Here is a 24513-nt window from a genome sequence, read left to right as displayed (position 1 = left end):
GCCTAGACCAGTGGTCGGCAAACTGCGGCTCTCGAGCCACATGCAGCTCTTTGGCCCCTTGAGTGTGTCTCTTCCACAAAATACCACGTGCGGGCACGCATGTACAGTGTGATTGAAACTTCGTGGCCCATGCACAGAAGTCGGTATTTTGTGGAAGAGCCACACTCGAGGGGCCAAAGAGCCGCATGTGGCTCACGAGCCGCAGTTTGCTGACCACTGGCCTAGACCATCACAGCACATTGTCTCAAGCCTTCACTGTATAAAGAAGAGAGAAAACTATATCATCTTAACTTGTTATTAAGCATAATAATCAAACTGGCATCCAAAAAATAATTTAGGCTGTCCCAAGTTCCAAGGTTAATTCATGGTCTTCATCACTACTAGAAACTACAGAAGGAGGAGATAAATGTTTAAATATAAAGAAACTGATTTTACATTCCACATGTACAACTTAAATCACTGCACTAGTCAGAAAAAATAACAGCAACCACAAATTTTCCTCCATATAATTTTAACTTCACAACATTGTAAGCTTTACATAGCTTAATACATCTGAAGTTGTATAGCTAAGCTTAATGATTGTTGGGAAGTAAATTTCTTTAAACCCAAACAAAACAAATCAGGTCCAGGTGGTTCAGGACATGGGAAATCCGCTGCACCTTACTCTGAGAGCATCTTCCTCAGTCAAGTTTCAAGGAAACCTCAGAAAATCAGCCCATCAAAATTACTGCTGAATATTGCCTCTAGTTAGAGTAGGTCCAACAACTCAAGTATTTAAAAATATTTTCTGACCCTAATTCTAATAAACCTCAATGTCCACAAACTTGAAAGGCATGTCTCCAAACCTAAATTAACAATTAAAATGTTAACTAACACAGTGTCTGTGGCATGCACCTAGAGACCTCACGCTAGTCATCAATCCATTAGATAACTAACATCTTTTTGGTAACAACCTAACTAAATCTCCAATTCTCTAGTTTCTCTATAAGGGTATCAAGAGACTACCAAAAGATGTGCTAAAATCTGTATGTGTCTACCAGTCTAGTTTTCCTAAGAAAAATGAAATGAGAGAAGACGGAAATGTTTTATTTAAAAATGCATGCTGATTTCCAGTGATTATTGTTCTGTGTTCCTTCCTAATCTAGTGTTCTTAAGTCATCCTTTTATAATTTAAATAAATAATCTTGCCTAATCAAAACTGCACTCAACAGTCATTTACATAACGTATCTTATTTCCCCTTTCGAACATCAAAATAACACCTGCCCATATTCAACAATTTCTGAATTTTACAAACAGTGGTATCAACATTTTATTTCCAAGTCCACCTAGAACTCCAGAAAATGTTTCATCTGGGCCAGAAGATAAATTCAAAAAAAACAGAAGCTCTCTTACTGTCACCCTATTTTAGTTAACCTTCCAGTTTTCTTTTATTGATACTATTCTATCTTCAGTCCCCAAATCATTCTATTTCACAAATCAAGAGTTGAGCAATTCCACTTTCTCTTAACCCTTTGAGTGCCAACCAATATCCTAGGAACTATGCTAAAATTGCCAAGGCATTTTTGCTGATTTTACAGCAGTTTAGGAAAAAAATTATGAATTGCAAGTAAATGAAGTTACATATTCGAAAACTTAAGGAAACCTTTACTACATTGAAATATTTAGCAATATCATCATCACTAATAAAAGCAGACTTAGAACTGGATGCCATTTCGAAGCTTTGATAGCACTCCCAGCAGTTTTGGCGAAAAGACAGGAGGAGCGCGATCGCGCTCTCTGGCACTCTAGGGGTTAATCACTGGTTAAGATAATAACATTATCTACAAGCCCTGGGATCTCTTTTCTACCCTTTTTTTCCTAAAACAACCATTATAAGCCTTTTATGCTATACTCAGCACTTGGAGGCTGGCCCTTAGGGAGGGTTGCAGACCTTTTTGGTCTTCCCGTATATTTTTGGCAGATCAGTGACTCTTCTCTTACATATATCCTTGGTTACTTATACTTTTTTCAGCTCTGCATATATCCTTTTAAAATCCACACTTGATTGAGAGTTTGCAGCCAGTACATACAAACTGATTTACTTTTAGCTCCCAATCTCTTTCTGATTACAAAGCCCCTGGGAAGTCAATGAGCTCTATTCAAAATATGATGGACTGTGTGCATTTAAAATATGATGGACTATATGCATTTAAAATATAAGAGCTAAATCAAATACTAGGTACTAGCAGATATTTAAAAATTAAGAAAAATGCATGGGTGTAAAATGAAAATTGATCCAAACTTGGTTTGGCAAAGACTCTTTCACGTGTAATATAATTCAAAGCCTTCTTCTAAAAAAAATAAAATAGAAATTTAGCCTTCTTAACAGAATGCTTAAGCAATTTTCTCATATATTTTAATGGGTTTTAACACTTAGCAAACCAGTCACCCAAACCATTTGCATTTTTTTTCTAATGTGACTACTAGTATGTGAAATTATATTCTTTTTAAAAAAAAATTTTGTTACCAAGAGTGCATCTCTGAATTGGCCTACTAGAAGTCCTTTCCCTTGTAACAAAATTACAATAAAAGTTTGGCATGTGTTAATAAAAGTGTTTAGAAAGTTTTCTTTAACATGAGAAAACTTAATTGAGGAAAATCTATCCACTAATTTAACTTTTCCAGAGAATCTGGAAAGGATTGTAGTTTGTAATTTTACTTGTAGAACACATTAGTCCAGCTCACATATCCTAATATGTTCTGAGAACTGTTGCTGATTCTACATTTATATGTAAGTGCAAGGGACCTAGAATAGCCAAAACAATTTTTAAAAAAGGAAAGAAAGAAGAGAACTGAAAGACTTACACTATCTCATTTCATGACTTATTAAGCTATACAAATCAGCACTGGGTGGTAATAAAGATACACAGATTAGTGTAAAGACATACAGATCAATTAAACAGAATAAACTCCAGAAATAGATCTGTATGTACATAGTCAGCTGATTTTCAACAAAGATGCCAAAGCAATTCAACGGGAAAAAGAAAATCATTCAATAAATAATGTTAGGATAATCCAGACCCATATGCAAAAAAAGAGCTGCGCACCTTTATAAAATTAGCTTTAAATGTATTATAGGCCTAAATTAAAGAGTTAAAACTATAAAATGTTTAAAACAAAACATATGGTAAAATCATAATGACCTTAGTTTTTCCAAACATTACTTAAATAGGACACAAAATGCAAGAACTATATTTAAAAAATTGATAAACTGGACTTCATAGAATATGTGTACTTTTCAAAAGACCATGTTTAAAAAATGGAAAGGCAAGTTACAGACTGGGAGAAATGTTTACAAAACAGGCATCTGATATAGGACTTGTATTCAGCATAAATACAAAATACTCAATAAGAGAAGGAAAAATAATCTAATTTTTAAGTGGAAAGAATATCTAGACAGATATTTTACCAAAGAAGATATATGAACAGCAAAAAAAGCAACCTAGACAGATATTTTACCAAAGAAGATATATGAATAGCAAAAAAGCAAACAAAGATGCTCAACATCATTAATTGCTAGGAAATGTATTTAAAACCATAATGAGAGATCACTGTACATCCACTAGGTTAGCTACATTTAAATGACCAACCATACCAAGCACACTGATGAGGATATGAAGAAAATAGAACTCTGGGGCACTGCAGGTGGGAAGGTAATTGGATACAACCACCTTAGAAAAAAATTTGGCAGTATCTTAAGTTAAACATACACCTACCATACAGCACAGCCCACTCTTATTTATTTACTCAAAAGAAATGAAAGCATATGTCCATGCAAATACTAGTACAAGAATATTCATGGAGCTTTATTTGTAACAGCTCAAACTGGCAACAATCCAAATGTCCATCAACAGGTAAATGAATAAACGGTGATTTAGCCATATGATATACTACTCAGTAATAAAAAGAACAAACTATCAATATATGAAACTTCATGATGAATCTGAAAATAATGATACTGAGTGAAAGAAGCTAGCAAAGGATATATACTGTATGATTCCAATTACATAAAAGCCTAGAAATGTACAGTAATCTATAGTTACAGAAAGTAAATCAGAGATTGCCTGATTGAGGGAGGAGGCAGTGAGGGAAGGGTGAATTACAAAGGAACACATGGAAATGGGGGGGATGAGTATGTTCATTATCTTGATTGTGGTGATAGTTTCGTTCAGGTATACATGTGTCAACATTTATAAAATTGAAAACTTTAAATATGTGCAGTTCATTTATGTACATTATCTCTCAGAAACACTGAAAAACTAACAAATAGGACTTCTAGAAGTAAAAAATATAACTGAAATAAAAACTTCACTGAATGGGTCTGACAGATAAAGAAAAAGCTAGTGAACTAGAGAAGAGACCACAAAGTAGGCTCGAGAGGTAAGAAATGAAAAGAGATAGGTTAAAAAGCATGAAGGAAAAAATAAGCATGGAAGACAGAGTGAAAGGCTGAATGTATATAATTAGAATTTCAGAGGGAGATCAGAGAGAAACACGGGACAGAGGTTAGATTTGAAGAGCAATGGCTGAAATTGTTGAAGAGCTAAGAGATATCACCCTATTAATTTAAGAATGCCAATTCAGGCTGAATTGTGATAAATTTAAAGGAAAGAAAAAAAAAGCCCTGTCTTCTCAGTCATTACAAATACCATCCTAAACATCATTTGTAATCTTTACCTTGGCTCTTAATTCTGAAGGCCAATATTCATAGGCATCAAAACTTTGGGAGAGGAAGACTAAGTTATCCAGTCCTACTTATTATTCCGTAGTTAAACAGAGCCCTCCCAGGGTAAAGCCTGGAAAATCCCATGAAACCAAGTAAGCCCTGACTTGCTGCTTCTGTCAGAAGTTTCAGGATACTGAAACTCAAATTTCTGCAAGAGGCAGACACTTTACATTGTCTTGCAAAGCTCTTGTGAACAACAAGAGGTGATTTGGGAGCAAACAGCATGCAAAGCTTTAAAAAAGAAGGGAGAAAACATCACAAAAGGAACCTGAGACGTTCCTTTGCCTCTCAAAGAAAACAGACATTCCTAACATCCTTACCAGTAAACAACATCCAGTGGAGCAAAGTAATTTTTCATTATCAGGTCGGCAAAGTAAGCTTCTGTTTCCCGGCAGGCAGTTCCATTTCCAATCACCACTGTGCTGCAGCTTCAAGGGAGAAACAGGAGGAGAAACTGGATGAGCTCAAGGCATGCTTCTAAATCAATCGGAAGAAACGTACAGAATGCACAAATGCTATTGCACCATGCTCCTGCTCTCTCATACACCCAAGCAACTTCACTGTTTCATAAGGGAGACAAACACACGTAAAATAAAAAACAGCCCATCTGGTGTGGCTCAGTGGTTGAGAGTCAACCAATGAACCAGGAGGTCATGGTCCAATTCCCAGTTGGGGCACATGCCCCAGGTTGTGGGCTCAATCCCCAGTGGGGGGCATGCAAGAGGCAGCCAATCGATGACTCTCTCATCATTGATGTTTCTATCTCTCACTGCCTCTCCCTTTCTCTCTGAAATCAATAAAAATATTTTTTAAAAAAACTTAAATAAAAGTAAGATAAAAAAACACTGCCTCTTCATTTGGCATAGCAGGCAGTGGAGAACTATTTTACTGTCACACACCTCAAGAACAGTCAGCTTCTTCCCATCTAGAAGGAACCAAATTTAGACATGGTTAAGTGAATTCTAAGCCACAATAAAGTCATTGTGACTGAATTATGTGATATGTCGTCAAATAATTTAGGAAGTTTCTAACTACTACCATATCTGTTCCTTCAGATCCATGAAGAAGAAAGGAAAGAAGGAAGAAGGAAAAAAGAAGGGAGAGAGGAAGGAGAAGAGGAGCAAAATATAGAACCAAACAGAAACATTAAATGCTCACTTTGCTCATATTACCACCTTTGTTTAGTGACGGTGGCAGAGGAAGGGAGAATTCCTCTGGAGTCTCCAAAGGAGAGTTCTCCAGCAATCTGTCCCAGCACTGTTTAACATGGTCCCTTCCCTCTCACCAGTGCACTCCCCTTAGTCCCTCCCTCCAGATTAGGGGCTTCACAGTGTCTCTGACTAGCTGAGCCACTGAAGTACTCAAAAGGTTACTTATTTTCATACTTGAAATTCAGCAAAAGCCTCTTTATTTTCTCTGCTTCTTGGAAGCCTTGTCCACAATGCAAGTAAACCACATCAGTATGAAGTATCTGACCTTAGAAAAAAATGAAGAGAAGCCAACTTATAAAACATTTCAAAACATAACACACCAAAGATTTAAGCCAGTTGAAACAGAAAAGGAAACCGGTTTGTCTTTTAAAATGCAGCCTGAATCGTTCATATTCACTAAATCAGATTCTCCCGAAGCACTATAAAGTTTTGGTATGTCCAAAGTTACAAGGACTCTATTTTGCTACATAAAACCATTACTAATTTTTAATAATATTTATCAATAACAGTAAAAGCTAACATTTACTGAATACTTACTATATGACATGGGATATTTTAATTTCTTATTTGGGTTATAGATACATGAATTTCTTTACCTTGTATAATGTTTTCAGTGCATATTTATGAATTGTGAGCTTTTCTGTACTACATTATGTTTTAGCTAAAAATAAATTCAATGAAAAAAATATATATGTATTTAAATTTTTTAGGGTAATTACCTAAAGAATAAAAGTAATGATGAGCTACATGACCAACTTAGGAAGTTAGGCAGAAAGAAAATGATCTCAAATGAAAACAGAGAAATGTAGAATAAAGTGAGGAGTAATAGAAAGGGTAAATATATGAGTAATATAAAAAAATTAATGGCCAAAACAATAAAAATGTCTTGTGGTATTTAAAATATATACAGAATTAAAATGAATCACACAGGTGCCACCATGGAGGAGTATCATCGCCACTGCAACAAGGCTGACCTAAATGCAGATGAAAGCCACAATATTGTTCAAGGTGGGGTTTTGGGTAGTGAATATTACAATCAGAACATCAACCAATGGACTGCAAAGATAGTAGAATGTTTAGTAGGTTTGGTTAAGTTGGGAAAAGCTTATAAATCTATTGTGACCTGTGCAGTGGTCTAGGGAGTGCAGGTGGCTTTCACAGCCAGTTTATGCTTTTGGGGATACCACATCTGATGGAGCCTGTATGGAAGATGGGAGAACCAAACCATGAAGTGTATTGTCAATGTTTTTGCCACTGTTACTGTCCTGTGACACACTGAAAATATTTAGCCAAAGCCATTAACTTAAAATTTGTCAGTGTAACCTTTCTTAAAAAAGTAAGTTACTTAATATGCTAGATGGCAAGTGTGCAATATGCTTCAAAGCAATCAACAAAAACTAAATATTATAAGCAAGCCATCGCATAGTAAGTTTACAGATTAGCTCATGTTCTATATACAGAATCATTCCCTTTTTTTACAAAGGATGCTTTTTTGCTATTAAAAGTTATCATTAATACCTTTTCAATTTTTAATTATAAAAGTCATATGTAATCACATGAAAGAACATTTAGCGATAAAATAGAAAAATCCATAAACCCAGCAGCTGTTATATCTTAGTCTTGCTTACTTATAGTCTTTCCATTTGTATCTAATTTTACATTATTTTAATAATAGTATATTTATAATTTTGTACTTTAAGAAGTTTTAATTTTACTCTATACAGAATCATTTCAATAGGAACAGTTTAATGTCAGCAAAAATCAAATACAAAAAAATGGTATGATGTGAAAATACAATCTTATATTTTGACCAGCTTTTCACTAACATTATGTACCTAATGAGACATGGAAATCCATTCAAACAATAAAATTCTCTTTCAGCTTCAGAGATGTTTTAACAGGGATAAATATATGAACAAAACCTATTGCAAGGTTAAATCTAGAGAAAATAATAATTAGCTAACACTCCTTAATTTTGTATTTCTTCTTAGTGGTACACATGACTTAATAGAAAGGAACTGTTCCATTTTTCTCTCAACTAATAGTGGAGTACCAACTACTTTTAACTTGTTTACATTTTCTGAGAATTGTTAAAACAGTTTTTAAAAATTCAAAATCTTGGATTTATATTTGAGGGCAAATTAAATCTGGTAACCTTGAATTACCCTGTTGAACAAAATGAGCTAAGAGTACAATGAAAAGTATCTAACAGCTGCCTTACAATTCACGCATCCCATGTGTAACAAACATGTATCGAATGCCTGTTACTGCATATTTCTCCGCTAGTCATTATAGTTATCAATCTGCTGTTCAAATTCTAAGTTTCTTTTGGCACCTATTCAGTTGGACAATTAACATTTATGTTTGGGGAAGAAAAAAAAGTTGTTTTACAAGCAATGGAAAAAGTGAATTTGGTTATCCACGTAGAAGTAACCAAAGTGAAAAGCACTTATTGCTGACAGAGAATCATAGCTGTAATTTTAAGAATTGCTCCTAGCAGGTAAAAAAACGCATAAAGTATGCAGCTCTTAAAAAGCTTATTAGCAGTCTAACTGTACAAGTAGTAAATTTTATCACTGCTTTAGTTACAACCATCTGTAAATAATTTTAAATACTTATGCGGAGTTCAAGTTAATTAGAATGAAGTGTAAATTAAAAGTATACAATCACTAGCAGATTATTGAAATCTCAGGACTTATGAAATGTAGTTAAACTTATTTAAAAAATAAAAGATGAAAAATTAAAGTACACAGCTGGCCACCAAATGTGAAGTTAAACCGCTGTTTAACCTTGAAACAAAATCAAGTTTGCATATTACCACTAACCCTAATACATATAGGAACTGGAACCTGATTCATTGAATTTTGGGAGAAAGAAAAGCTTGGTATTAATACTGACAATATTAAGACAGTATTCCTGTAGGAACACTGTGTGCATGTTTGATACTTTGCTGAGTAACAGTAATTGCTCAGTGTTTAAGAAGAACATTAAAAAAATACAAGGGGAGAGTTTAATGCAATGATTTTCAGCCTGTGGAAAATTCTCATAGTCATTGCCTTTATGTTACCTTATTCTGCTGGCTTTTGTGCCATTGAAGATTATAATAGTGGCCAAACTATCTGTGCAGTTAAGACTCATTTCGATTATTGTTATTGAAGCCTGATCTTAAAAGAATAAAAAATACCTCGTGAACTTGCCATCAGCTGCTTCTAGTTAAAATATAATAAAGATTATTTTCCTGTGCTGTAAAAAATAAAATAAAATGTATCTATCACACATAAGTGCATCACAATAAACAGATGTGATAGGAAGACAGAATTGGGGGCGGGGGGTTGGTTAACAAATAAGATGAATATGAAGTTTGATTTTCTCATCCCTGTACATGAGAAAACCATTTTCTAAGACTTGAAAAATTAACATTATTTCTAAGTCCTCATGAAATATATGAAGTGAAACGTATGACCAATCAAACAACTTTTATATAAAAGCGGAAAGATGTACTTACTGGTAGGAGAAATGATAGCTAATTTGCAACCATGTTTGTAACCAGGATCCACTCCCATCAAGGTGCGCCCCGGAACAGGGTTTGTTAAAAGGAGCTGACGAAGGTTCCGTCCAAACATCATCACTGATTCCTTCTCTGCATCTGACGTTAGTTTGGCTCTTTAGAAAAAAAGAAAAAGAAAAGAAGAATGTAGTTTTTCATTCACCCAAATTTTCTTCCAGAAAAAGAACAGAATTCATTTTATACAGTTATTCCTTACAAGAGCATTTATTAACATAATTACTTAAAGAGAAAACATTATATACAAAATTATATTGAGTCTATTTTTGCTAAGTGCAGAAACACAGTATCACAAATGACTTTGTGGTATCAAACCTACCAAGTTCATCATTCCTATGTTCCTTCTCTCTGCTCTCTTTTATGTATAAACATCTGTGTATAGGAGAGAGACCGGATGTATAAAGATTCTGACAGCAAATGGATGTCAAATTAAAGTTTGTCAGAAAATTAAAAATAGCCGAAGCCGGTTTGGCTCAGTGGATAGAGCGTCGGCCTGCGGACTGAAGGGTCCCAGGTTCGGTTCCGGTCGAGGGCATGTACCTGGGTTGCGGACACATCCCCAGTGGGAGATGTGCAGGAGGCAGCTGATCGATGTTTCTCTCTCATCGATGTTTCTAACTCTCTATCCCTCTCCCTTCCTCTCTGTAAGAAATCAATAAAATATATTAAAAAAAGAAAATTAAAAATATAAGCACATAATCAGCATGATAAATTATTGAGTCATAAGTAGCCTCCTCCAACAATACTTAGTTTTACACCTTCACCTATACATATTTCAATGTTACATTCTCACTCTATTCCATTCCTGCATCTACCCCCTTTGTCTTTCTCAGTGATTTGATATGACCATAGATACTAATGCCAGTCTAGAACTATGGTTCATATAAATAACTTCCCAGTTTTATCCAAAGAAGTTATTAAAAGTCGAATTTTAAAACTTGTTCTAGGATAAAAATATGTGTCTATAATGGACATAAAGACAGTTGTAAACTAAGTTTTACATCACTCATCTACTTAAAACTTAATACCTCATGAAATTCATAAGAATTTATAAAAAGTATCTCTTCTTTATTAGACCAAGTTAAAAAAATGCATGCCATTGGCCACAAGAAAACTGAGAGGCCAAAAGCAATTCAAAGTACATTTCATATTAGTTTTGAGGTATAATGTTTTACATATCCGAAGGCACACAGATCTAACTAATATTTGCTTTTCCGGCTTAATTCAGTTCCCTAAGGCTCTTCTCTCATTTTCTTTAACACTTCAGTCATTCTCCCTGCAGTCAGCCATGCAACATGAAAAGTATCATTATAGATCTTCACTTTTAACTTTATTTATTGAGTGAGCATTTGCTGTCAGTCTTATATAAGGTACCATGATTGGCGTGAGAGATACAAAGCTCAAAAGACAAGATCCCTATCCTGAAGACCACTATCTAGGGGAAGAAACAGAAAAATAAACAGACAAGTACAAAACAATGGTAAGTGCTATACTAATGGGAACACATAGGGAGAATAGCTAAATTAGAAAGACTTTCTAAAAGATGTCTTCTCAGGTGAATCCAGAAGGATAAGTAATAGATATAGGCAAACAAAGGTAGGGAGAGTAGATAGAAGGCATGAAAAAAATGCCAGTACTCTGGGAAATGGAAGCAGCTCATGGCTCATTATAGAGGCATGTAATTTCACATGCTAAAGTAAAAAGAAATACCAAGACATAAGGCTATAGAGACAAAAAGAAACCAGATCACAAAGGGTCAATCAAGCACATTCTTCTACAGATTTTGCATTTTTTCCTGGAGACAAAGAAGATCCATTGAAGGATTTTAAGTAGAAGAGTATGAAATAACCAGATGGAAATTTTAGGATGGCAATGTGGAATATATAGGGGAAAAAGAAACAAGACAGAGATCATCTATGACCCTATTATAATAATTCAGACAAAAATGATGATGTCCTGAACCAACTATCCCCTAGTACCATGGAGATAAACAGAAGTCCACATTCAAAATATAATGAAAGATGGTAAAATAGCACTTGGCTTTAAGAAAGAGGTAGGTGTAAAAAATGACACATGAATGAATGATCAGGACAATCACAGAAGTAAGAAATGTAGAAGTAGACTACACATTATATGTAGCCAACTGAATAAAATGGCTGCAAAATGATGGTCTACATGATCTCACTTAATTCATTCATGAATGGAGAAAAGTCTGGTTCACAATGGTTATGTCTAGGTAGTGAATTATGTGTTTTTTCTTTGTTTTACTGATTTTTTCAATTTTTCTACAATAGGACAAATTTCCTTTTAATTAGAGAATTAAAGTAATTTTCTTTTTAAAATAAAAATCCATTGGGAGTTTCCCCCCTCAACCACTGTTCAGGTAATTACAAGTATTTCTATTGAGAGACACATCTACTGGTATAGACAATGTCTGAAAACCAACTTATGGAATGAAATAAGATATATTTCTTTAACCACAGGCATTTTACAAAAAGAGAAGGAAAGTGCTCTTGCTTGTCACTAATGGAAGTCAGAGAAGGATTATACATTAAAGAATTCCACACCAAACAACTTTCATTAACTCTCAATAAAATTATTCCACAAGCAGTGAAGCTATGCAAATCGAATATATACAAAAATGTCAAAAGTGCCACTAGACATTATATGCAACATGAGAAAACAAGATAAAGGAAATGAAATTTTAAATAAGTTAAGTTTCTTTTTTACTTCAATAAGAACAGAATCCCTTATTTTTAAATTTGATACCCCAGCACTCAAAAATAAGAGATGTTACTTCACACAGACTTGAAATGAAATAGTTCTCCAAAAGAAATACTATTTTTAAGGGATGTCTGGGCTAAAAAGGATGAATCAAGAGAATGAATGACTTTGACAAAAAAGAGGTTGGACAAAGGAACTATATGTTGTTTTTAATAGTACCTCCTCACTCTCTGCTCTAAATACCTCTAAACTCAATGTCCAGGTCCAGAAAAAGAAAAACAAACAAAAAGGCTACTATAAATTAATGATGTTGAAGAGATGACTAAATCTAGAGTTCCAAGATAACCCTTGCTGAAACCTATGAACAAGTGAGAATGAAGAAAATCTGTGGCATATAGGAAGGAATGCAGAAAAGGCTGGTTTTTAAAGATTGCCAACCAAGACCAAGGCTAGAGGGAAGAGAAAAGAGGGGTTTGCCTCCTAACATTACTTTTCTTTCCATCTCCTCCCCTAGAAACAAAACTGTACCTCACCTTTTTTGTAGTTCTTCTTTATAACAGTCCCTCTGTAGGTCCATCTACATGATTCCTTTAATAACCTTTTAATATTTGCTCATCATTGCTGATAATTACTCATCCAAATGACTCCCATTTGGAGTGAAAAACATTATATTACCTTTCTCTCTTCATAGCAATAAATTCATTATGTGTTCCACTGATTCCCTTATGCTTTTTTTGGCTCTCTTTATCCCTAAAACTGCTTCCAACTAACTTCTCCATTAACTTCTTAGTTTGTTTCTCCCAAGCCAAATCTCTCATCAATAAAACCCTTTATTTAGCTTGGTTGTCAAACTGCAAGATTGTATTGCAGAACTGGAAAAGGTACACAGGAGGGGTCAAGATTTGATTAGTATGTCATAATTAATAGCTGTGTTGTGATGTATGAATGTGAATGCCTCTTCAGACTGAAATCTAGGCTTAATTTTAAGACTTTGTGATTGGGACTCAGTTCTTTGGATTGATTGATGGATCAACAAATACTTATGCTCTAATAGGCTTATTTCATACATAATAATAAACAGTATACAAAATTAAATTAGACAAGATGCATACCTGAACTCTCTACAGAGGAGAGGATAAATAAGGCGTTTAAAAGAATCATCTATTGAATTGTGTAAAATCTTCATTAACTCCGGCCTTGCAAAGCGACGTGGTCTCCACCTGAGGGGAAAAAAAAGCTATACTAAAACTGATGTACCAATAACAAGACCAGGAAACAGCTCTTGGAAGAGGAAAGAGAAAGTGGAACAGAAAAGGGGGGAATAACTTTACTGAAGCCAAAGTAACAGTCTGTGTAGAGAGACTATGATGCCTGGAAAATTATTAACTATGGCATCTGGAGTTATTTTTAAAAATCTAGTAACCATGGTCATACAAACTGAAGGAAGGAAAAACTTGCCTATTCTAGGAAGAGTCTCCAAAGCATTATAATAATGGTCAAAATCATCAGATATAATAAAGTTACCAAAAAAAATTACTACAAGTAGATTAGTACTACTCGGGCATAAAATATTAGTTTTGGGGGGACAGAGGGAGGTTTAGATACTAGTAGATAAGCTAGAAAATATGGCAGTGAGCAGACCATTAAGAGTATTATATACCATGCCATGGAGCTTGGCCAGTGAGGAAAGATAACACAGTCCTGCGTCCTGGGACAATATGCTAAGAAGATAGTCTTTTAAGGCGAAAAGACCCTAATGGAGTGCTTTTTAAAAAAAAACACTATTTCTGATGTCTGCTGGGGTCATTCCCTTTAAGGCCAAACCAAGGTATCCCCATTTGCTTATAGGAAAAACTTTTACATATGCTATGGTTTCTCCCAAGAATGCCTTGATTCCTTTGTCTTGCATGCTAAACCATAATTCATGTTTTTTTCCAAGTGGAATTTATTGGGGTGACACTGGTTAATAAAATTATATAGGTTTCAGGGCTACAATTCTAAAATTACATCATCTATATATTGTATTGTGTATTCACCACCCCAATAATGTTTGTAATGAAAAGAAGATACTATATCCACTGTCTGTCATTGTTGGTTTGTTTTGTTAGAAAATGGACATCTTTCCATATTAGTACATATAGATATCAGTATAGTATTTTAGAAACAAAAGAAAGGAAATTTTATAAAAATCTATAAACAGACCTGTTTTGGATGCACCACCTACAGAATTCATTCTTAACTCCATCAGGAATGTTGACCTTGACCGTTAGTATCTTCAAATTTTCTCCACGGTTAATTGCCAGAATCTGAGTACACACATATATGGTAAAGACTATGATCCACAAAACATATAAATGATCAATTTAACCATTCAACATTTATAAAATAAGTCAGGTGGTTACCCAACCTAGAACTATATCAATTTTTTATTCATTTATTTACCAAAAATGTATTAAAAAATAATCATTTCTTTATATAGTTTATAAAATTTTAAAAAATAAAACACAAGTACAAAGCCTATGACATTCACCAGAAAAGACTTTGGTGATCTAAAATCTTATTTCAGATTCAACTAACTGAAAATTAATGATCATCTAGAAATAGGATATACTTTTTATATTTGTGAAAAGAAATTGTTAAAATAAGTACAAACAAATTCCTGAGTAAAATATTTAATCACTATTAATTGTTACCATTTATTGAGCACTTAGTAATTGTCAGGCCCATCTAAGTACTTTAAATACATTACCTCATTTAATCTTCAAAACGACCAAACATACATGTATTATCATCTTCATTTTATATAATTTTCCAAGACTAATTTGTCCCAAATCATAAGCAGTAAAGGAGAAATTTAAACTCAGATCAGCCTGCCCATGATCTTAAATTAATACATTAAAAGAGCAATTGTTTTAAAACATTAAAAACTTTCCTTAAAGATGAGCGAGCAAACCTCAAGTAAGCAAAAGAAATAAAATAATAAAAATACAGGGGAAAGTAACAAAATAGAGAATAGAAAAACAATAGAAAGTATCAACAAAACCAAAACTTGGTTCTTTATAATACCAACAAAATTGACAAACTTTTCACTAGACTAGGGGTGTCAACCTGCAGGCCATATAAGGCCCAAGAAATCATTTGGTCTGGCCCTGCCAAAGCATTAGGGGTGAGTTAATTAAATGTTTGACTAAATATAGCAGGCTAATTTTTAAGTTGATAAATTTGTATGGCCTGAGAATGATGTTATAAATATCCAAATGGCCCTTGACAGAAAAAAGGTTCCCCACCCCTGCACTAGACTGTCCGAGAAAAAAAGAAGAAACATTCCAATTAAATCAGGAATGAAAAAAGGGCCATGACTGTGGATGATATAAAAATAAAAAGAATGATAAGAGAATACTATGAACAACTGTATGTCAAATTAGATCACTTAGATAAAGTGGACAAATTCCTAAAAAGATACAAACTGCCAAAACAGAATCAATAGAAGTGGAAAAGCTGAAACAATCTCTAACAAGTAAAGAGATTAAATTAGTACTTTTAAAATTTCCCACAAGGAAATGTCCAGGCTCAGATGCTTCATTGCTGAATTCTACAAAATATTTAAAGAATGCCAATTCTCCACAAACTCTTCCAAAAAAATACAATAACTTCCCAAATCTTTCTATTTAGTACAGCACACAAAAAAACACAAGGAAGAAAACACACAACATACCACTATCTCTTGTGAATACAGATGTAAACAACCTCAATAAAATATGAGTAAACCAAATCTAGAAACATATCAAGAGGGATTGATTCCAAGAATGCAAGTTTGGTTTGACATACAAAAATCAATTAATGTAATACGTCAGACCAATGAAATAAAAAAGAAAACTACATGATCATCTCCGTAGATGCGGAAAAAGTATCTGACAAAATCCAGCATTCATTCATGATAAAAACAACAAACTAGGAACAGAAGGTATTTCATTAAGGTGGGAAAGGGCACATACAGAAACCCGACAGATAACACCATACTAATGGTGAAGGACTGGATGCTTCCCATCTAAGATCCAACTCCTCTTGCCACTTCTATTCAACATTGTGCTGCAAATTCCAGTCAAGGAAGTTAGGCAAAAATTAATAAAGAAAATAAATAAAAAGCACCTAGATTGAAAAGACAAAGTAAAACTACACTTGCAAAGAGTATGATTTTATATATAAAAAAATCCTAAAGAAACTGTTAGAACTAATTAAGATTTCAGCAAGACTTCAGGACAATCAATTTACATTTATAAGCATTCTGAAAATAAAAATTCTTTTAAAATTTTATTTACCGAAGCACCAAAAGGAATAAAATACTTAGGAACAATTTTAACAAAAGAAATGCAAAACTTATACTCGGGAAGCTACAAAACATTGTTAAAGAAACTAAAGACCTACATAAATGGAAAGACATTCCATGTTCATGGGTGAAAAGGTTTAATATTGCTAAAATGGCAATACTTCCCATATTGATTTACAGAATCAATGTAAGTAATCCCTGTCAAGTTCCAGCTAGGTTCTTTGCGAAAATTGACAAACTAATTTTAAGATTCATATAGAAATTCAAGAAACCCAGAATAGCCAAATCAATCTTGAAAAAACAGAACAAAGTTGGAGGACTCCCAATTTCTAATTTCAAGACAGGTGCTACTGGCATAAGAACAGACCTACTGAATGGAATAGGAGTAAGAGTCCAGAAACAAATCCATATCTATGGTCAACTTATCTACAACAAGGATGCCAAGACAATTCAATGGGGAAGATACAGTCTTTTTAAAAAAAATAATGCTGAGACAACTGAATAGCCACATACAAAAGAATAAAGTTATAACCCTTCCTCACACCATACACAAAAATTAACTCAAAATCATAGACTTTAACATAAGAACTGAAGCTATAAAACTCTTTTAGAAGAAAATATAATATCTTTAATTTGAATTTCACATGGAAAAGATCCAGAATTGAGCTCAAATCCAAGCACACTTGTAAGCAGAGTCTAATAAGAAAGGTCACTGGTCAGAAAGTCATGATACTTGAGGTGTTCTATTGTCAGCTATACTAGTAATTCTTAGTGTCACCATAACTTCTCTGGGTCCTGAGCTCCCCATTTATGAAATGGAAAGGATATGACAATATTACAAGAATTTCAATGAAGAAAAAAGAAAATAGTTGACCTAAAATTCTTTAATTCATTAGTAAGTAGGCAAATCCAAAGTATTATCATTATTACTACTACCAGCATGCATAAGCAGTTTCCTTATTTACCTGATGATGTTGGATGTTTCTTATGTTGCATGAAAAATTCTGGTAGAGATGAAACTTACCAACATCTTTCTCATTTACTTTTTTTGAGGACACTTTTGCCAGAGATGACTGAATAGAAATATATCTATTTTGGCACCTGTTCAAATACACAAATTTTAAAATAAACAAGTATCTATAATAATAAAAGTGTAATATGCAAATCGACTGAATGGCCGAACAGCAGAACGACCATCCGGACTACCATGCTATGAAACCTACTGGCACCAGGCCAGCCAAGGTGGGTGCAATGCGATTGGTCGGGGGCCCGGCCATCGCCCCATGATCGCCCCAAAGAGGGAAGCCCAGGCCACCGACCAGCAGGGCAATCAATTGGGGGGCTCCACTATCACCCCAAAGAGGGAGGCCCAGGCTACCCGGCCAGCGGTGCTACGGCAGGTAGCCTGGGCCTCCCTCTGCAGGGCGATCCATCAGGGCGCCCTGGCCAGGTAGGCAGGGCCTACCTCTTTGGGGCGATCAATCACGAAGTCCCGCGATCGATCACTCCGCAGAGGGAGACTCAGGCTACCTGGCCAGCAGCGATGCAGCAGGTGGGCGGGGGCCTCCCTATGAGGGCGATCCATCGCAGGGCTCCCAGACTGTGAAAGGGCGAAGGCTGGGCTGAGGGGAACACCCCCCCCCCAAGTGCACAAATTTTGTTCACCAGGCCTCTAGTTTATTTTTTATTTTTTTAAAATATATTTTATTGATTTTTTACAGAGAGGAAGGGAGAGGAATAGAGAGTTAAAAATATCGATGAGAGAGAAACATCGATCAGCTGCCTCCTGCACACCCCCTACTGGGGATGTGCCCGCAACCAAGGTACATGCCCTTGACTGGAATCGAACCCGGGGACCCTTCAGTCCGCAGGCCAATTCTCTACCCACTGAGCCAAACTGGTTAGGGCTAGTTTATTAATATGTGTAATAAAGAAACATGTTATATGGAATAGGTTAAAAAAAAAAAGGTAAGCTGCCAGTTGGAGCGTCATCCCATACACCAAAGGGTCACAGGTTCAACTCCTAGCGAGGACACATACCCAGGTTGTGAGTTCCATTCCAGTAAGGGAACATACAGGAGGCAACCCATCAATGTTTCTCTCTCATATTGATGTTTCTCTCTCTCCCTCTCTCTAAAATAAATAAAATCATATCTTCAAGTGGGGATTAAAAAAAAAAGTTAAGCCACTACCAAATATTTTTAAATGATACCCAACTATGAGTTACTGGCCCATTAAAAGAGGTCTCTTTGCCTATTCATAAGTCCTACAGATCTATTTATGTATCAACCCAATCCTTCCATAAAATGTCTAAATGAGTTCAGATTCCATCTGCAGTTATAGAAGAGATCAAAACTATCTACAATGAAACAGACCAATGACCCTGGTCAAAATATCATCCTTCTCTAACCAAGTAAGCCAGTCAGAATCAATTAAAAGCTAAAAAGAAGAAAATGTGTCAGAAGAGCTCCCAATGACAATGTATTGAAACAACCAAATTTTTGCAGTATAATCTATATACTAGAATATAAAAGCGTAATATGCAAATCGACCAGACAGCAGAACGACCAGTCAGCTATGACGTGCACTGACCACCAGGGGCCAGAAGCTCAATGCAGGAGCGGCCCCCAGCCCACAGGCCCCTATTGCCCAACTGGGACCTACCAGCCAACCTCTCAGTCCCTCTCCCCAGCCAGCAGGCTCTGATCGCCTGATGGGGAACGGGGAACTGGGAACCAAGGGTAGGTGGCGGCGGACACGGATGGTGCTGGGGGCCCGATCGCCCCACTGGTCGCCCCACACACAGAGGGCAACTGGTAGCAGTGGCAGCAGCAGCGGAGGGCAGGGTTGGCTGCTGGTAGCCAGAGAAGATTGGCCCAAATCGCAGGCCAGGCCTAGGGACTCTACAAATTTCATGCACGGGAGCTCTAGTTAGCTATAAAAACACATTTTGAAAGCTGGGCAATTCTCCTACTTCAACTCATTCCTGCTAGGGTCACTAAGAAAATAGCAAAGTTCTCTCCTCTGAATTAACATGACCCTGACAAGCTACAGTAGTCAACTGATTCATGTCTACCTTTCCTCTTCTCTACACAGCTCACACAGCTGCATGTGGAGAGAGATGAAGAGCAGAGGGTCAGGAAACATCAAAATTAAGTTTTAAATTAATTTTTTTAAACGGGAAAAAAGAAAGAACTCATGGATACAGACAACAATGTGGTGATTGTGAGGTAGAGGAGGATAAAGGGGGGGATAAATGGTGATGGGAAAAAATAAAGGGAAAAAATATAAATAAATTAAAGTAAGTAAGTAAAGTAAAATCTAATTTTTTAAAAATTGTTCTGTAAAAGATAATTTAAGCCCTGGCCGGTTTGGCTTGGTAGATAGAGTGTTGGCCTGCAGACTGAAGGGTCCTGGGTTCAATTCCAGTCAAGGGCACATGCCCAGGTTGCGGGCTCGGTCCTCAGTAGGGAGCGTGCAGGAGGCAGCCAATCAATGATTCTCTCATTATTGATGTTTCTATCTCTCTCCCCCTCTCTTTTCCTCTCTGAAATCAATAAAAATATTTTTTTAAAAATAAAATAATTTAAGCCCTGGCTGAAGTAGCTCAGTTGGTTGGAATGTCGTTCGATACACCAAAAGGTGGAGGGTTTGATAACCAGTCTCAGGGATTGTGCAAGAGGCAGCCAATTAATGTTTCTCTCTTACATCGATTTTCTCTCTCTCTCTCTTTCTATCTCTCTCTTTATTCCTTTCTCTAAAAAAGCAAAAATTAATTTTAAAAAAGATCTTATTTTAATGAGGCATAAAATCCATAAGCCTGAGTAGGGTTTTAAAAATCTCTTACAAATTGGGACTGTGATACCATGGGTAAGCTGCTCTCCATCAGCTAAAATTCATTTTGAGGTCAGTACTTTTAGCCATACCTGACATGAAATAATTTCGTTCGCCTAATCATGGTAAACACTAGAAATGAAATGTTATAAAATTATATTCCTATGGCATAATATGTTTAAAAGCAATGCCACTCACTCTAAATGAATATGAATCTCTAGCATATTTTGTGTAACCTAGTGGTTTTTAAGCAGTGTTTCTCAAAGCCCTCCACTGAGGTGCTTCAATGTTAGGAAGATGAGCATTCAGTTTCAGGCTCCCTGCTCAGAATTCAATTAAAGCAACTTTACTTTTATCTGTTTTAAATATTAGGGTTCTGTTGTTTGAACAGAGTTCTGCTACTGTAAAAAAAAAAAGTCTGAAAATAAAGTTTGTTTTAAAACAATTTTTTTAATTGATTTCAGAGAGGAAGTTAGAAGGAGAGATAGAAACATAAATGATGACAGAGAATCATTGATTGGCTGCCTCCTGCACACCCCACACTGGGGATTGAGCCCTCAACCTGGGCATGTGCCCTGATCAGGAATTGAATCATGACCTCCTGGTTCATAGGTCGATGATCAACCACTGAGCCACACTAGCCAGGTTGAAAAAATTTTTAATGAACACTGGTCTTAGCACTAACCATGCAGCTCTTAACAACATGAATCCACAAAGCAGAAAAACTCTGTACAAGAATTACTCACAATTTTCTTATGAAGTCAAGTGTCTCTCTGTCTTTAGCAATCATGTCTGCTAAAATATGCTGCACTCCTGTTTCTATGTCCTGGAGTGTCGAAAGCCCTTTAGACAAAAGAGAAAACAAAAGCAAGAACTACAGATTTTTTTTTTGAATTGTTATTAAATCACAAAATTATTCCAGTCAAAAAGAACCTTAAACTGACAAACTTAACACATTGTGGACGGATCATGAGAATTCTCGCTTCATATTACACAGTGTTTTACAAAGTATCATACTTTAAAAAGATATTAACTTGTAAGAACATGTAAAAAATAACTTCAAAATGCAATGGGTCTTTAATTTTAAAGTGTGCCTGTAACATTTATGTAAAACGTTTTTTGTACTCGTTCAATAGAAACTTTTCTGGCCACTGGGTAAAGCGAGCAATAAAACTACTGGTCCGCAATGTGTTAAGACACAAAAGTATCATGGCAATGACTAGCTTCCCTCTCCAACAAAAACAAGTCTTCTAAAGCAATAACAGCGAGGACCTTCATATACCATATAACCTAGTGGTGAAAAATGCAGCTCTGGAGCCAGCTGCCTGGTCTAATCCTCGTTCTACCATTTACCAATGTGCGACTCTGGGCAAGTTACTTGACCTCTCTGTGCCTCAGTTTCCTATAAAAGCAGACTAGTAATAGTACCTACTTCATGAAGTATTTACAAAGATTAAGCATGTTATGGAAAAACATGTTAGTAGTACTGTAACTGCTGGGCCCTGAATAATTCCCATCATCAGAAGTATCACCAAGTACCCATCATCACATATAGTTCAGAAGCATCACCGTATATGACAATCAAGAGAGATATGGTTATCAAACCTACCCAGTAGGAACTCAATATGAGTGTGAACTAAGGAAAACTTGTAGCACAGGAGGTAAAAAATAGAAGGAAAGGAAATCAACCATAACAGAAAAATTGAAATAAACAATAAACCTTTATGCATCTAACATTCTGAAAGCTTTGGCATTCGATTTTACTGAAACGTATTATGACTGGCCATAGACAGTTCCCACTGTGACCAATCTTAATACATGGCTATATAGTCTCAGCTACTATTAAATTACTAAATGTTGCAACCCTTTAAAAATCCAACTAAAACTACACATTTAAAAAAAATAAACTTAAATTTTACTCATTTCAACCCATCTCTATACTCAAATATTAACGTGCTTTTTCTTGTGATTATTGTCCTTTTCAAAACAGATACTGAGATGTGTTATTTGTATATGAACAGATATATATTTTTTTACAGACACACGTACTCTATTTTTTAAATTGCAAACTCACATTTGCTGATTTTTTTAAAAACAAGATCATGGTATGCTGTGATTCTCTACAGTTTTATACATACTATAGATTTTGTTATCAGATACTGCCCCCTACAGATACTTATGTCTCCTAGCCTAAAAAATCAACAGAGGCCAAGAGAAACGAGAATGATTGTCGGAATCACCAGAACATCACTCTCCCCATTAAATCCTATCAGCACTCCTGAAAAGGCCACTTATTCAACAAGCTGCGACCTAAGGCCCTCATTTTGACAATGAAACCAATACAATCTTGAAAGTGTCAGTTGTCACTTTCCTTGGGTTTTTCTTAGAAATAGCTCTGCCTTACTCCCTTCCTGTCTTTCTCTCTCTTGTGCACACGCACACACAAAAGGAAAGGCAGATACATTTCAGGAAAAGACAAGCACTTTACTCCCGGAGAGCACAAGTGTAAGAGGAGAACTTCACTTTATTCTTCATGCACATTGAAACTGTTGAAATTCTTTCCAAAGACTAGATATGACTTTATAATTAAATAAATTTTTAGAAACAGGACAAAGTTTTAAAAGACAACATAGGAGAATCTTTATAATAAGTGAAGAATCCTTATTATCCTTATAACCTTAGGATGTAAAGATATTTTTTTAAAAAGAAAAAAAAGCAATTACTATATCTTAAAAGATCAATAAATTGAAAAAATTAATATATTAACCATAATAAAACTAAGACTTTCTATTTACCAAGATAAAGCATAAAGTAAAAACAGAAGCTACAAACTGGGAGAAAAGATTTGCAACCCAGATAACTAAAAAAAGAAACTGATGAACAAAATAGATCCAGAGACATAGAATCATGGAACAGACTGATGAATTTCAGAGGGAAGGTGGGGGTGAGGAGGTGGTGGTGGGGAGAGATTAACCGGCAAACTTATATGCATATATGCATAGCCCATGGACACAGACAATAGTGTGGCTAAGGCTTGGGAGGGGCGGGTGCGGGGAAGGGGGGGTCAATGGGAAAAAACAAAGGAGACATCTATAATATTTTCAATAATAAAGATAAATTTTAAAAAATAAAAGTACATACAAAAAGAAAAGAATACCTTAAAATGATTATAAATTAGTAAGAAAAAGAGAAACAGCCCTAGCCAAGTAGCTTAGTTGGCTGGAGCAAAAGGATGTAGGTTGGATTCCCTTTCAGGACACATACCTAGTTTGCAGGTTCGATCCCAGGTAGGGGTGCATACAGGAGGCAACCAATATATATTTCTCTTTCACATGGATGTCTTTCTCTCTCTCTCTCTCTCTCTCTCTCTCTCTCTCTCTCTCTCTCTTTCTCTGTCCCACTTCCTCTCTCTCTAAATTAAAAAAAAAAAATCAATAAACATATTCTTGGATAAGGATAAAAAAATGTTTTTAAAGAAAAAAGAGAGACCTAACCGGTTTGGCTCAGTGGATAGAGCGTTGGCCTGTGGACTGAAGGGTCCCAGGTTTGATTCCAGTCAAGGGCATGTACCTTGGTTGCGGGCACATCCCCAGTAGAGGGTGTGCAGGAGGCAGCTGATCGATGTTTCTCTCTCATCGATGTTTCTAACTCTCTATCCCTCTCTCTTCTTCTCTGTAAAAAAATCAATACAATATATTTTAAAGAAAAAGAGAAACAACACAATTTAAAAATGGGCAAAAGTTTAGAACAGATACTTCATCAAAAAAGAAAAGTTGAATGGCTAAGCAAGAAGTATATTGGGATTTATTTTGTAAGAATTCCTTATTCTTTATATGCTATGTTTTTTTATACAGTCATTATTAATCAAACAAACTTTTTAATATACGTTTTAATATATGTTTTCAAAAAGAAACAGGGCTGATCTCTTTAAGTAAAGCAGGTACCTTTTACACTGGGTTGAATGTAGGACAGCAGATTGAGCATCCCTGGATTCTCAAGCAGTGTCCTGGCTGCTTCCTCTAATCCCAACTGCCTTGCTCTCTGGGCTTTGGTGCCTTTGCTCCCGGTTTTATATGGAGCTGACTA

The 24513-nt window shown here is 35.5% G+C and overlaps 1 protein-coding gene across 3 annotated transcripts in view; it reads right to left on the bottom strand.

The window, feature by feature from the left end:
- SRBD1 (S1 RNA binding domain 1) overlaps positions 1–24513 on the bottom strand; it is a 155510-nt gene that overhangs the window by 110074 nt on the left and 20923 nt on the right. For all 3 annotated transcript variants that reach the window (XM_014447612.2, XM_006083397.3, XM_023747165.1), the window contains exons 7-14: positions 24372–24510; positions 21174–21270; positions 17559–17694; positions 14469–14572; positions 13379–13486; positions 9483–9640; positions 6152–6242; positions 5087–5194 (exon numbers count right to left, since the gene is read on the bottom strand). In XM_014447612.2, coding sequence (XP_014303098.1) covers positions 5087–5194; positions 6152–6242; positions 9483–9640; positions 13379–13486; positions 14469–14572; positions 17559–17694; positions 21174–21270; positions 24372–24510 — 941 coding nt within the window. The remainder of the gene's footprint in view (positions 1–5086; positions 5195–6151; positions 6243–9482; positions 9641–13378; positions 13487–14468; positions 14573–17558; positions 17695–21173; positions 21271–24371; positions 24511–24513) is intronic.

This window comes from Myotis lucifugus, unplaced genomic scaffold (assembly GCF_000147115.1).
Source record: "Myotis lucifugus unplaced genomic scaffold, Myoluc2.0 scaffold_6, whole genome shotgun sequence".
In the NCBI taxonomy this organism is placed as follows: Eukaryota; Metazoa; Chordata; class Mammalia; order Chiroptera; family Vespertilionidae; genus Myotis; species Myotis lucifugus.
This window is presented reverse-complemented; position numbering and strand designations above follow the sequence as displayed.